Raw genomic sequence first — 13,124 nt, 5'->3', positions numbered from 1 at the left:
GTGCCATTTCTTTGTGCAAGAGTTATCTGCACAGGAGCGCTAACTATAGACCAGTAGAAACCGTAAAAAAAACAAAAAAAAGCCCACTGCACTACAGCAATGATAAATGTCCCCCTATATGTGCAAATATAAAAGGTTTCCTAAATAAGCATACTGTCATTTCATTAGTTTACTGTTCACAGCTCCATTTTAGGGAACATTCACATGGAGCAGATGTTTTCCCATACAGGACATTTACTCTATTGGAGAAGTTCGCTTGTAATCAATTCTTATAGTTTAGGATTCCGCAGCATTCTTTGTCATGCTGAAGCCTCCTCCTCCTGTGCAATAGCCACAACCATTATGCTGAAGTATGAACTACGCTCTGCAATATGGACAGTCCAAATACAGGGGGAGAAGGTGTGACCGTCAAGCAGCCAGTGCGCAGAGATCTTCAGAGCACCAGATGTCACTGTACACACAGGTTTGGAAAGGACTGTGCGCACTTCGCTTCTTATCATCATATGACGAAGACTGGGGATAACAAGACAAGAGCCACAGACAGAAAATCTGTAAGTACGGTTTTCATCAGGGTCACCTGCACTATAATCCTGTACCAAACAGGTTAGTGTGGGCAATCCTGATGACAGATTCCCTTTAAGTACAAAATATATATAAAAAAAATAAAATAAAAAAACACAGGAAACCGTGATGTCAGAACAAGGTTTTATTTAATAAAGTTTGTTTGGGTTTAACCACTGGACTGCTTGGCTGCCAGTCTCTTGTCTCTCTCTTCAGCAATTGTAAGGCGGATACCCTTTCCACGTGGCAATGAAATCCAGGGCTTGTTACCCTAACAAAAAAATAAATCTTGTTTAGAAAGGACAGGGGAATGTATGCGATTTAAACCCACATGCATCTTGTAGTCAGTTTCACAGATCTCTATAGAAACCAGGTATAGCATATTTAAAGGGTACCTCATCAAAAAACTTTTCATATATTATAGATTAATGTATGCAGAATAACTTAACATGCAATTGTAATTAAAAAATATGCTTCTTTCTATTTAATTTTCCACTTTGAAGAAATGACCACTAGGGGTCTCCCTACCAGTCCTGGCAGCAAGCATTTCAGACTCATGCTGGAGTCCTAAACACTACGAGCTGCCAGTCTGCTTTGTTCACAAAGGAGAACACTCAGAGCTGCCAGCCTGCTTTATTCACAGCCTGTTTGGCTGTGAACAAAGCAGGCTGGCAGCTCTGAATGTTTAGGACTCCAGCAGGAGTCAGAAATGCTTGCTGACAGGACTGATCGGGAAAAATACAATAGAAAGAAGCATATTTTTCATTAACATGCTATTGGAAAGTTATTCAACATTCATTAATCTAAAATATATCAAAAGTTTATTTGACGAGAGGTACCCTTTAATGTGATGTTCTGAGAAAGTTCACTGTGTAAGTTTTAAATGATTGACGCTTCCATCAATCCAGACCTCATCACTGCCACTACCTGGAATGTGGACACACAATGGTATTACACACCCAGCCAGTTTGGGTGTCACAACTTGTGCATGTTTATCTGCATTTATTCAATACAGTAAAATGCAAAGCCACATTTCTTAATTTAGTAAAGATCTTAAATCTGGCCCTATACAGAAGTTTAACCATATAGAGCAGTGATCTTCAACCTGCGGACCTCCAGATGTTGCAAAACTACAACTCCCAGCATGCCCAGACAGCCAACGGCTGTCCGGGCATGCTGGGAGTTGTAGTTTTGCAACATCTGGAGGTCCGCAGGTTGAAGGCCACTGATAGAGCAATATATTTGCCTTTAGTGTCGAATGCTACAGACGCATATAGCACTGCTTACCAGTCTGCCCATTTGTTTTAGGCCTGCACTTCCTGGTTGAGCAGTTGCAGAGTACAATTCATGTTCTGGTTACCAACCTACTACTTAATGCTAATAAAGATGGCGAAAATGTACCTCTTATTTAGGGCAAAAAAATTAAAAATTAAATAAAAAATTATTAACCCCTCTATTTGTACCATTATAATTTGGTCTCATTTATGTACTTTATTTTGTTAAACGTTTAACTTGAAAACAACCGAATTAAGCTTTAAAAGTTTGTGTGAAACATTGTATAAGGCCGATAAACCTTTCTTTGTGTGTGCCATTAATTCACAGGAAAGCCACTAAGTTTTTTGGTGGATTATTAAGAGATGTGCCAAAATAAGCCCGTGCTGCACAGAAATGTCAAATATACATAAAAACGGAAAACCATGACCTTAGTAAATCATGCACTAAAATAAAAAAAGTAGTGTTTGCAGGGGAAGTCTACTGCTTTAAAGCAGGGCTTTTGAATTTCGGCTGCGCCATATGTGTGCTGTTGTGACATACAGTGGCAGTATTGCAGGAGTCTAGGACTGCTACGCCCTCTCCCACACACTTTTATTAAGTGGGCATGGCGTGACTTGAGGGGGCATGGCCATGACCAACGCACCCAGCGTTCGGAACAAAATGTTCGAATGCTGGGGCAGTGGAGTACCCATTTAAGCATATAACACATTTGAAGTTCTTAGTACAATACTTGCTGCTTATAAGGACTTACTTTGCCAATGACGAAAATGTTTGACAGCCTGGTGGCAAAGCTGTTTCCATTGGCATCCTTGACGTGAACCACATCAAAGGAACCTGGGTGCCTCTCCCTGTTGGTGATGACGCCAATACGTCCCAAGTTAGCACCTCCAGTTACCATGCAGACGTTACCTATAACAGAATAGAATTAGAAAAATAAATCGAAGCAGCAATTAGGAAACACATTTGTAAAAACAAAAATCATAGTAACTGAAGGAACATCAGTTTATTTCTCTCATTACAAATGGCAGATCACGCCATGTGATTCAGCACCTCCAAAAAAAAAAAAAAAAAAAAACACTTAACCAGATGTCATAGTACATAAAATAAAATATGTTTATTCCCTTTGTGTGTATTGGAACTAAACCAAAAAGGAGGGGGAAAAAAAAAAAAAAAAAAAAAACGACAAAGTGGACAAAGTCACACCAAACTCCAAAAAAGGGCTGGACAAAATTATTGGCACCCTTAACTATTTGGTTGCACCCCCTTTGAAAAAAAAATATAACTGAAATCAGTCTCTTCCTATAACCATCAACCAACCACCTCTCAGCCGGAATGTTGGACCACTCTTCCTTTGTAAACTGCTCCAGGTCTCTTATTGGAAGGCGCCTTTTCCCAACAGCGATTTTAAGATGGGATTTAGATCTGGACTCATTGCTGCCACTTCAGAATTCTCCAGCGCTTTGTTGGCATCCATTTCTGGGGGCTTTTTGACGTATGTTTGGGCTCATTGTCCTGCTGGAAGACCCAAGATCTCGGACACAAACCCAGCTTTCCTGACACTGGGCTGTACAGTGCGACACAAAGTTCGTTGGTAATCCTCAGATTTCATGATGGCTTGCACACATTCAAGGCACCCAGTGCCAGAGGCAGCGAAATAACCCCAAAACATAATTGAACCTCCACCATAGTTCACTGTAGGTACTGTGTTCTTTTCTTTGTAGGCCTCATTCTGTTTTCGGTAAACTGTATTATGATGTGCTTTACCAAAAAGCTCTATCCTGGTCTCATCTGTCCACAATATGTTTTCCCAGAAGGATTTTGGCTTACTCAAGTTCATTTTGGCAAATGTAGCTTTGATTTTTTTTTTTTTTTTTTTTTTTTTTTATGTCCGTCAGCAGTGGGGTCCTCCTGGGTCTCCTACCATAGCGTTTCATTTCATTTAAATGTTGACAGGTAGTTTGCACTGACACTGATGCTCCCCGAGCCTGCAGAATAGCTTGAATATCTTCGGAACTTGTTTGGGGCTGCTTATCCACCAGACTATCCTGCGTTGACACCTTTCAATTTCTCTCTTCAGTCCATGCCCAGGGAGATTAGCTACAGTGCCATGAGTTGAACTTCTTGATAATGTTGCGCACTGTGGACAAAGGCAAATCTAGATCTCTGGAGATGGACTTTTAACCATGAGATTGTTGATATTTTTCCACAATTTTGGTTCTCAAGTTCTCACAGTTCTCTTTCTGTTGTCCATGCTTAGTGTGGCACACAAACACAATGCAAAGACTAAGTGAACTTCTCTCCTTTTAGGTGTGATTTTTATATGGCCCACCCCCGTTACTTGCCCCAGGTGAGTTTAAAGGAGCATCGCATGCTTGAAACCATCTTATTTTTCCAAATTTTTGAAAGAGTGCCAATAATTTTTTCCAGACCATTTCTGGAGTTTGGTACCATAGTAACCGTTCATAAGGTCGAAAAATATAAAAAAATAACAGTCCATCAAGCTCAACCTATAACCCTAATGAGTCCCTACTGCGTTGATCCAGAAGAAGGAAAAAACCTCATACTAGAAGTAAAAATGTATTCCCAACTCCAAATTGGGCATCAGAATAGATCCCTGGATCAACGTTCTGTCCATATAGATCTAGAATCCATAACCTGTAATATTCTCAAAAAAATGCATCCAGCCCCCTTTTTAAAATTATTTTACAGAGTTCACCATGACCACCTCTTCTGGTGTGACATTATGTCCAATTTGCTTCCCCCCCCCCCCCCCCCCCTTTTTTTGGTTTAGCTCCAATACACACAAAGGGCATAAACGTGTGTATAGCAAAACATGTGTTACTGCAATCCTTTTCTGTGAGAAATATTTCATTTTATAGAAAAATGTCAGGGGTGCCAACATTTACGGCCATGACTGTACAACATTTGCACCCAATTCCTCAGAAGATATATATTTATAAAAAGCAAAGACAACATGTAGGCTCTAACTTTTTTTTAAATAAATAATTCTATTCCATATGAATCAATAGTTCTAGTTTAAAGGGGTCATCAAGCAATATTTTTTGCCTGGGCTGCAGCAATAAAACAGGATATTGTTCTCCCGTCCTCCGGCCCAGTCTCCTGTTCAGCCAATTTGGGCCCCAAAATCTTGAAGTGTCATGAAACAGGCCCTGGCCTTCTTCCTGGTGACCGAGTCCATTATATCACACTGCCTATGACTGGCCGAGTAGGAAAATTGCTGGGGCCAGTGATTAGCTGAGCTCAGTGTTAAGTGTCAGGCCCCAAAACAAGCAAGAAGACCAGGGCCGAAGGTTAAAGTTATTTTTACTGTGGCAGCCTGGGTCGAAAAGCTGTGTTGTGCCCCTTAACTGTTTTTCTTGTTAGACATGTACAGATAGCTAGCCAAATGGTTGTTAACCCTTGGGGGCACATCCCTATAGAGCTAGTAGAAACGCTTTGTTCCATCCAATAGCAGCAACAACAACAACATTCTTCATCACAGAATTGGTAGATAACACAAGATATCGAAAGACTGCACAGTGTAAAAGAGATTTCATTTGTTCATACAGCTGTAATGCCACAGTCTTACCCTGCTGCTTTTTACTGATGCATGAAATAAAGCAGCATTTCTATAAACTGGTTAGTGCTGTGGCAATCTTGTAGAAACAGATTATCTCCTCTAGAATAGACCACAGTACACACATGTAGTGCCCACAGTATCCTGTAGAGGATTATGATATTGGTCACAGCATTAGGACAGTTGGATTGTTGCCACAAAAGCCCTCTTTGAAGTGACCACCAAGTAAAATTGTTAGCAGCTACATAGTCAAGTGAATGCAAAAGAAAAAACATTGCAAAACACACACACAGCAAGGATATGTTCCCACATAGCGTAGACCCAGAGTATTTTGCTGCATATCTGCTGCTGTGTATTTTCCAACCCATCGAGATCAATAGGTAGCAAAGTCAGCTGCAGGAAATATGTCGCCGCTGGGGACCCCCACAATCTCTCCTGCTGCACCCCCCCCCCGTACATCAGCAGCCTGGAGCCATGTTTGATCCGTGGCTAGTGACGGGCGATATAGGGGACATGGTATCGTGATGTCATGGCCCCGCCCCTCGTGACATCACACCCCGACCCCTCAATGCAAGTCAGTGGGAGGGAGAGTGATGGCCATCATGCCCCCTCCCACAGGCTTGCATAGAGGGGGCTGGGCATGATGTCATGAGGGGACGGGGCAGTGGCATCACATTCAGTGCGAGTCTTCTGCCTGTATCTGTGCAGGCATAAAAACGCATTCACCTACTATTCAGCACCTGCTAAGTGGACACAGCATTGGCCCTAATTTACTAACATGATCCTGACTATCGGGTTATTCGACAATTTGTGTGGCACGTCCTCTGCGACACGTTACTGGTAAAAACCTGACTGTTTTCTAATTACTTGGAGTATTTTTTCAACCCGACTAAAGGGGCGTGGTTTGCATAATTAGGGGCATGGTCCTGACATTTTCCTGAAAACCCGACAGTTGTATTTAAAAACCCAACAGAAAAATAGTAAAATACTCAACTTGAAAACCTGACTGCCATGAGGTGTGGGGGAATCTTAAAAAGTGTGGGTTTTTGAAAATCCTGTTATTTTGTCCCCTTAGTAGCTTATTACACCACCAGTCCTAAGAGAAACTTTACATCACCGGGCAGGTAAGTGATGTTATAGTGAAAGACTTAATCATATGGTGCAATAAAGTAGTGGATAAGGTACATAGCACTTTAAAAGTATCTGATCTAGGCTGCTGCTATTGTAATGTTGAGCTGCTAATGGGACATTGTGCAATTACTAAGAAAATGTGGCTGAGTGTTAAAGTGAAGGACAGCACTCATGTGATTTAAATGTGATCAGATCTATAAAAAAAAAAAAAGTTATGACAATGTGAACTATGCTCTACTATATGCTTTACCATCAGCGATCAAAGAGTAATAAAAATAAATAAATACAAACAATAGTGTGCCAAATTCTTACCAGTATCAAACTTGATGAAGTCTGTGATCTTGCCAGTTTCCAGGTCAATTTGAACAGTGTCATTGACCTTAATGAGGGGGTCAGGGTAACGGATGGTGCGGGCATCGTGGGTCACCAAGTGAGGGATTCCTTTTGTTCCCACCCAGGTCTTCCTCACCTTGCACAGCTTGTACTGGAAAGGGAAGGATTGTTAATATGTTTACTACACAGTATTATGAACATGGATGCTGTGTGAGGCCAACTCCAGTGATTACCATTGTCTAGGCATACTGCTGTGCTTTTAACAGCTTTTTAATTATCTTTATTTGGCCAACACCATATTCACACACTGCAGACTCCAAAAGTCCTTTATATTCATAAGAAACACTGAAGCAAGTTTTGCTACAAAGAAAACAAATCCTATATTGCAGACTTCAGAAACATCTGAACATAAAGTAGTATTGAAAGTTAATCATATTAAAGATCCCAGAATAAGCAGTGCACTTCACCATTTTCAGACTATTTATTGCTCACACCAACACAAGTGGAGATGTATCAAAACCTGTCCAGAGGGAACGTTGCTGAGTTGCCCATAGCAACCAATCAGATCTTTCATTTTTCAGAGGCCTTTTCAAAAATAAAAGTAGTGATTTGATTGGTTGCTATGGGCAACTCAGCAACTTTCCCTCTGGACAGATTTGGATAGATCTCCCAAGATGTTCCCCTAGGTTACTGTAAGGTCTTCAGTTAGATATACCTTACCTTTGCCTCTTCAGCTGTGATTCTGTGCACTGCGAATCTACCCTTGGTGTCATATACCAGACGGAAGTGCTCCCCAGTCTTCTCAATGCTGATGACATCTGTAAGACAAGACAGGAGGATGAATCTTCTGTAAAGATGATTCAATGTTATTGAACTGTTTGCAGCACCGAAGGGTCATTACTGAATTAAGGCAGAGAAGCTGCAAGATTTTAGTCAGACGTATTGCTGAAACTTCAGACATTTCACAGACACGCTGAAGTTCCCACTAATTGGGGAGATTCATCAAAACCTGTGCAAAGGAAAAGTTGCTGAGTTGCCCATAGCAACCAATCAGATCGCTTTTTTCATTTTGCAGAGGCCTTGTTAAAAATTAAAGTAGTGATCTGATTGGTTGATATGGGCAACTGGACAACTTTTCCTTTGCACAGGTTTTGATAAATCTCCCCTATTGTGTTTAAGTAACAGCTTAAGTCTGTTCTTGAGTAAGCCTTCTGTTCTACGTTTTGGCATATTTAAAAGGAGTTCTCCAGCCACATTTTTATCCTAAATGCCCACGCTGCATCCATAAAAACACAACCAAAACACTACACACAACCTTCCACTGCTCCCCTAGTTGCTGCCAATATCTGTCTCCCAGTCTTATTTCTGGTTTTGGGTCCAGAAATATCACACTGCGCTCATTTTGATTGCCAGCCACTGTGCCTCTGTCAGTGATAGCCCGAGTAGCAGTGTGATGTAACAGACCCCAAAACTAGGAGGAAAGATCAGAGATGGATGACATCTGCAGCACCTGGTGGTGAGAAATTTTAGTCCGGAAATATAGGATGAATAAAAATAAAAAAAAATTGCAGGAGTACCACTTTAATCGCCTCTGCAGTGACTGGGCCTTACACCGCACAGGGAAATCTACATTAGCTTGGAGATTTTACCTGTATTTACACTAGGTCACATTTAAAGGGGTACGCCTTTTTTTTTTTTATACATCAACTGGTGCCCGAAAGTTAGATTTAAATTACTTCTATTTAAAAAAAATCTTAATCCTTACAGTACTACAGCTGCTGTATGCTCCACAGGAAGTTCTTTTTTTGAAGTTTCTTTCCTGTCTGAGCACAGTTCTCTCTGCTGACGCCTCTGTCCATGTCAGGAAAAGTCCAGACATACCATGTCCGATACCTGCTGCAGTGCGGCCATCCTCTCCTTAATGCCCCGCTCTCCCATCCGTATCATGGCGTCCTATGAAGGAGCATGTGACAAACACATCACACCACCTTCTCCACACATAACGCTACGGAGGAAGCAGAGTGACATGTGTCACATGTTCCTCCATAGGATGCCATGATGCGGATGGGAGAACGGGAAGCAGAGTGGCAACACCCGACAGGACAGCAACTACCAGTGGCACTTGAGGGTTCGGGGGGGTTTACTGCTATCTATACTACCTACAAGGGGATACTACCTAATATTAAAGACAATCTTACAGCAGAGTCACCTGCTGCACTAACTTGAATTTATATGTAGATGACCCTACATATATATAGTGCTGGTGACCCGGTTTCTACCGCTGATCACCATGCGAACATCAGCGCAATCGCTCCGAAGACATCGGTCTCGCCGCCAATGTAAATTCCCTATTCTGCCCAATGGAGAAGAGAAATCTTTGCTCATACTACAGCAGCCGCCTCCACTGCACACAAGGAACCCACGTATCAGCACGGTAAGCAGCACCAGAAACCGGATAACCATGGCGTCAGATTCTCTTTAAAATAAAAGTACTTGTAACTGGTATCGACGAGTACAGTGGTCCCTCAAATTACAATATTAATTGGTTCCAGCGCTACCATTGCATGTTGAGACCATAACTATGGAAACCTGGTAATTGGTTCTAAAGCCAACAAAATGTCATCCAAAAATAGGTAAAAGTGAGGATTAAAGAAAAATAAGTAGATAACTAATATAAATAAAGCAAATCCTTACATATAAGAGTAAGAAAGATCTGCTGGGAACTGTAAATCACTGCCTATGTAGAGGACAGGAGCTTCTTCAGGTTCCTGTACAGTGCACAGTGTCCCGTAAAAAATGTCCAAAGGAGCAGCTAACCTTAGCACAGGTAAAGAGTAGTATAGAATATGTAGTACCTCCCTGTACTGTGGGGAGGCGCTACCAGACAGCCAGTCATTGCATACACTTCAGTAATATATAGTGTGTAACCAGTAAAATGCCCATTCTGATTGGTCAGTTATTCAGGCCATTGACAGGTTTCACAAATCTGGACTGTCCGCAGCATTGTATGTTGAGTCTGGTTTCAAGTTACAATGGACCAGAAAAGACCATTGTATGTTGAAACTATTGTATGTTGAGGCCATTGTTGAGGGATCATTGTACTAGAATTATAGTATCGGTACTCGGTCTTAAAAAAACAAAAACGGTATTGAGACATCCCTATAAGCGTGCATGAGTCAGTTCCTTGTCCCTGGTTCTTCCTGGCCCTTTGTGACTCGTCCGTTCCTGAGAAGAGCCAAGGTGCAGTGCAGGAGATTATAGGTGTGAAAGCGATTGGAGCCCCTGCCATCAGACACTGCACCGAAGTACTCCTTTAAACCCCCTATTCTGATACCATATAACTTATTTTTTGGAATGATGTGTAGTTTTATTTGTATCACTTCTCGATCACTTTTTATACCTTTGTTTCTGGTACTGTACAGAATCAAACATTTTGATATTCCAGCATGCAGCAATAGTAAGTGGAGCACCACCCACAATCTTGATTCATTCAACCTTCACAATCGTGGCCTGGAGAGTTTCTCTATGCCCCCCCCCCCTAATAATTCAGGTGCCATGATCTTTATTGATCACAGCTTCTGAAGGGTTAATGGCAGGCATCAGCATGTTTGCTGATGGCCACCATAACCACCAGTGGGTCTCTGGCAGGTTATTGCACCTGGGACTGTCTATGAAGCGACAGACATGCATGTCCAGGGGCCCAAGTACCAGGCAGCAAGGACGTACAGGTACATCCTCTAGGGGTTAATACCATTAACTGAATATACAGACAGCACTAAGCCACTCACCCATGAATCCAGCAGGGTATGTGATGTCTGTGCGGACCTTGCCATCAATCTTAATGAAGCGCTGCATGCAGATCTTCTTCACCTCATCTCCGGTAAGAGCGTACTTCAGCCTGTTCCTCAAGAAGATGATGAGTGGCAGACACTCCCGAAGTTTGTGGGGACCAGTGGATGGACGTGGTGCCTAGAAGTCAACAGGTGAAACAGTTACCAAAACATCAGATTTCTTCCCACAATATACAAGTCATTCTTTCTAGAACTAAATTTAAATTGTGTCCAAAGACTTTGGGTAATGTGCATTCTACAGAATTTTGTGTGCTAGTAGCAAGACCTGCTCTGTCCATATTGGAGGTAATGCAGAGCACACAGCATTCTGCTGAAAGAACAAACATTTGAGTCCAAAACTTGAATTCTGCCATGAAAATTGCATTTCTGAAATTAAGCAGTGTGGACAGTGCAGCAGAATCCCACTGAAAACAATGGGAGGCTGCTGCACTGGAATATCTGCCTAAAATCTCTGAGAACAAAAAGCCGGTAGTGTGCAAGGTGCCTTAGAAGTTATTCTAGAAACCATGATGGGGTTCAGATGCTCTCCAGCCTCCCTGACTGCAGTCATCATGAGAACCCAGGAGACCCAAAGTCATTGCTGGATCCTCAGTCATCACCTAGGGTTCTATCACTTCTGGATCCTCAGTCATCACCTAGGGTTCTATCACTTCTGGATCCTCAGTCATCACCTAGGGTTCTATCACTTCTGGATCCTCAGTCATCACCTAGGGTTCTATCACTTCTGGATCCTCAGTCATCACCTAGGGTTCTATCACTTCTAGATCCTCAGTCATCACCTAGGGTTCTATCACTTCTAGATCCTCAGTCATCATCTAAGGTTCTATCACTTCTAGATCCTCAGTCATCATCTAAGGTTCTATCACTTCTAGATCCTCAGTCATCATCTAAGGTTCTATCACTTCTAGATCCTCAGTCATCATCTAAGGTTCTATCACTTCTAGATCCTCAGTCATCATCTAAGGTTCTATCACTTCTAGATCCTCAGTCATCATCTAAGGTTCTATCACTTCTAGATCCTCAGTCATCATCTAAGGTTCTATCACTTCTAGATCCTCAGTCATCATCTAAGGTTCTATCACTTCTAGATCCTCAGTCATCATCTAAGGTTCTATCACTTCTAGATCCTCAGTCATCATCTAAGGTTCTATCACTTCTAGATCCTCATGTCATCACGGGTTCTATCACTTCTGGATCCTCATATCATCACGGGTTCTATCACTTCGGGATCCTCAGGTCATCTAAGGTTCTATCACTTCTGGATCTACAGTCCTATCACCCCTGGATCCTCTGATCACCTACAATCCTATCATAACTAGAGTTTACAGTATGGCAGATACTCACAAAGACACCAGTCAGCTTATCCAGCATCCAGTGCTTGGGCGCCGCAACGCGCTTCAAATGCTTCTTGGGTCCGCGAGCCTATAATAGGAGGAAAGAACATTATAGGTTACATTAGACACATTTCAGGTGTTGTGGCAGCAGATAGGATGGATGCAGTCAGTACCTACAGTCCTGTAATAACCATCTCTGATCTGTAACTACTGGCTCCTAGTTAGTACAAAAACAACAACTCCCAGCATGTATGACAGAGTACAGATGTTTGTCACACAGGGGGTTGTAGTTTTGCACTCCCAGAAGAGTGACAGGATAGACCAGTGTTTCCCAACCAGGGTGCCTCCAGCTGTTGCAAAACTACAACTCCCAGCATGCCTGGACAGCCTTTGGCTGTCCGGGCATGCTGGGAGTTGTAGTTTTGCAACACCTCAGACACCCTGATTGGGAAACACTGGGACTGAGATGACATATATAATGAACACTTCACCACTACCAAAGCCCCAGATAACAGAACCGCACGGTCCTCGTTACAGAGTGCACACTGAGGCGGTAGCGCTCACCCGGCGCACACACTCCAGCCGGACGAGGCCAGGACATCCTGCCCGGTCCCCGGCAGCAATGGAGGCCCGGGCTCCCCGTGTACAGTTTTAGCACTTTAGGAGGTAAGTCCCCCGCCAATAATGGACGGGGACGAGTGTCCATGACTTATACTACATTACCATGAAGGGACCGGGGCAGAGAACGGGGGTAAAACAGAGGATGGGGCTGGATGGAGGCTCCGGGATAAGGGAGAAGAAGTCTCACCATGGCTGCGTCTGCAGTGGAAAGGACCTCCTCCTTCCGGGGCTGGCTGGATAACCTTGCGCCACAGCCGGCGAGAGACAAGACTTCCGTGTGTGTTACCTTTGTGTAGTGACCTCTGCCGGGAAGGGGTGGTACTGCATTTTATATGGTTTCAGTTCCTAAGATCATGTGAGGGGAGTTGTAGCTGTAACACTCTGTAAGGGCTTATTCATATGCAGGTGTTCGTGTAGTATTGACGAAAACTTTAGTATCAA

At 42.7% G+C, this 13,124-nt stretch overlaps 1 protein-coding gene across 2 annotated transcripts; it reads right to left on the bottom strand.

The window, feature by feature from the left end:
• Positions 1-691: 691 nt before the first annotated feature.
• RPS4X (ribosomal protein S4 X-linked) lies at positions 692-13,009 on the bottom strand. Of its 2 annotated transcripts, none has more exons than XM_056540637.1 (7): positions 12,871-13,009; positions 12,073-12,150; positions 10,666-10,846; positions 7,598-7,695; positions 6,857-7,028; positions 2,588-2,745; positions 692-832 (listed from the first exon to the last, which is right to left on the bottom strand). In XM_056540637.1, exons 1-7 carry the CDS (start codon positions 12,871-12,873, stop codon positions 731-733), a joined length of 792 nt encoding a protein of 263 aa, XP_056396612.1. In that variant the 5' UTR covers positions 12,874-13,009; the 3' UTR covers positions 692-730. The 2 variants fall into 2 exon arrangements, with proteins under 2 accessions (XP_056396612.1, XP_056396611.1); XM_056540636.1 differs by lacking the exon at positions 12,871-13,009 and adding an exon at positions 12,786-12,807.
• Positions 13,010-13,124: the final 115 nt, after the last annotated feature.

The sequence above is a fragment of the Hyla sarda genome, chromosome 9, assembly GCF_029499605.1.
Source record: "Hyla sarda isolate aHylSar1 chromosome 9, aHylSar1.hap1, whole genome shotgun sequence".
NCBI classification, from domain to species: domain Eukaryota; kingdom Metazoa; phylum Chordata; class Amphibia; order Anura; family Hylidae; genus Hyla; species Hyla sarda.
The sequence above is the reverse complement of the archived record's forward strand: the minus strand, read 5'-3'. Positions and strand labels throughout refer to the sequence as shown.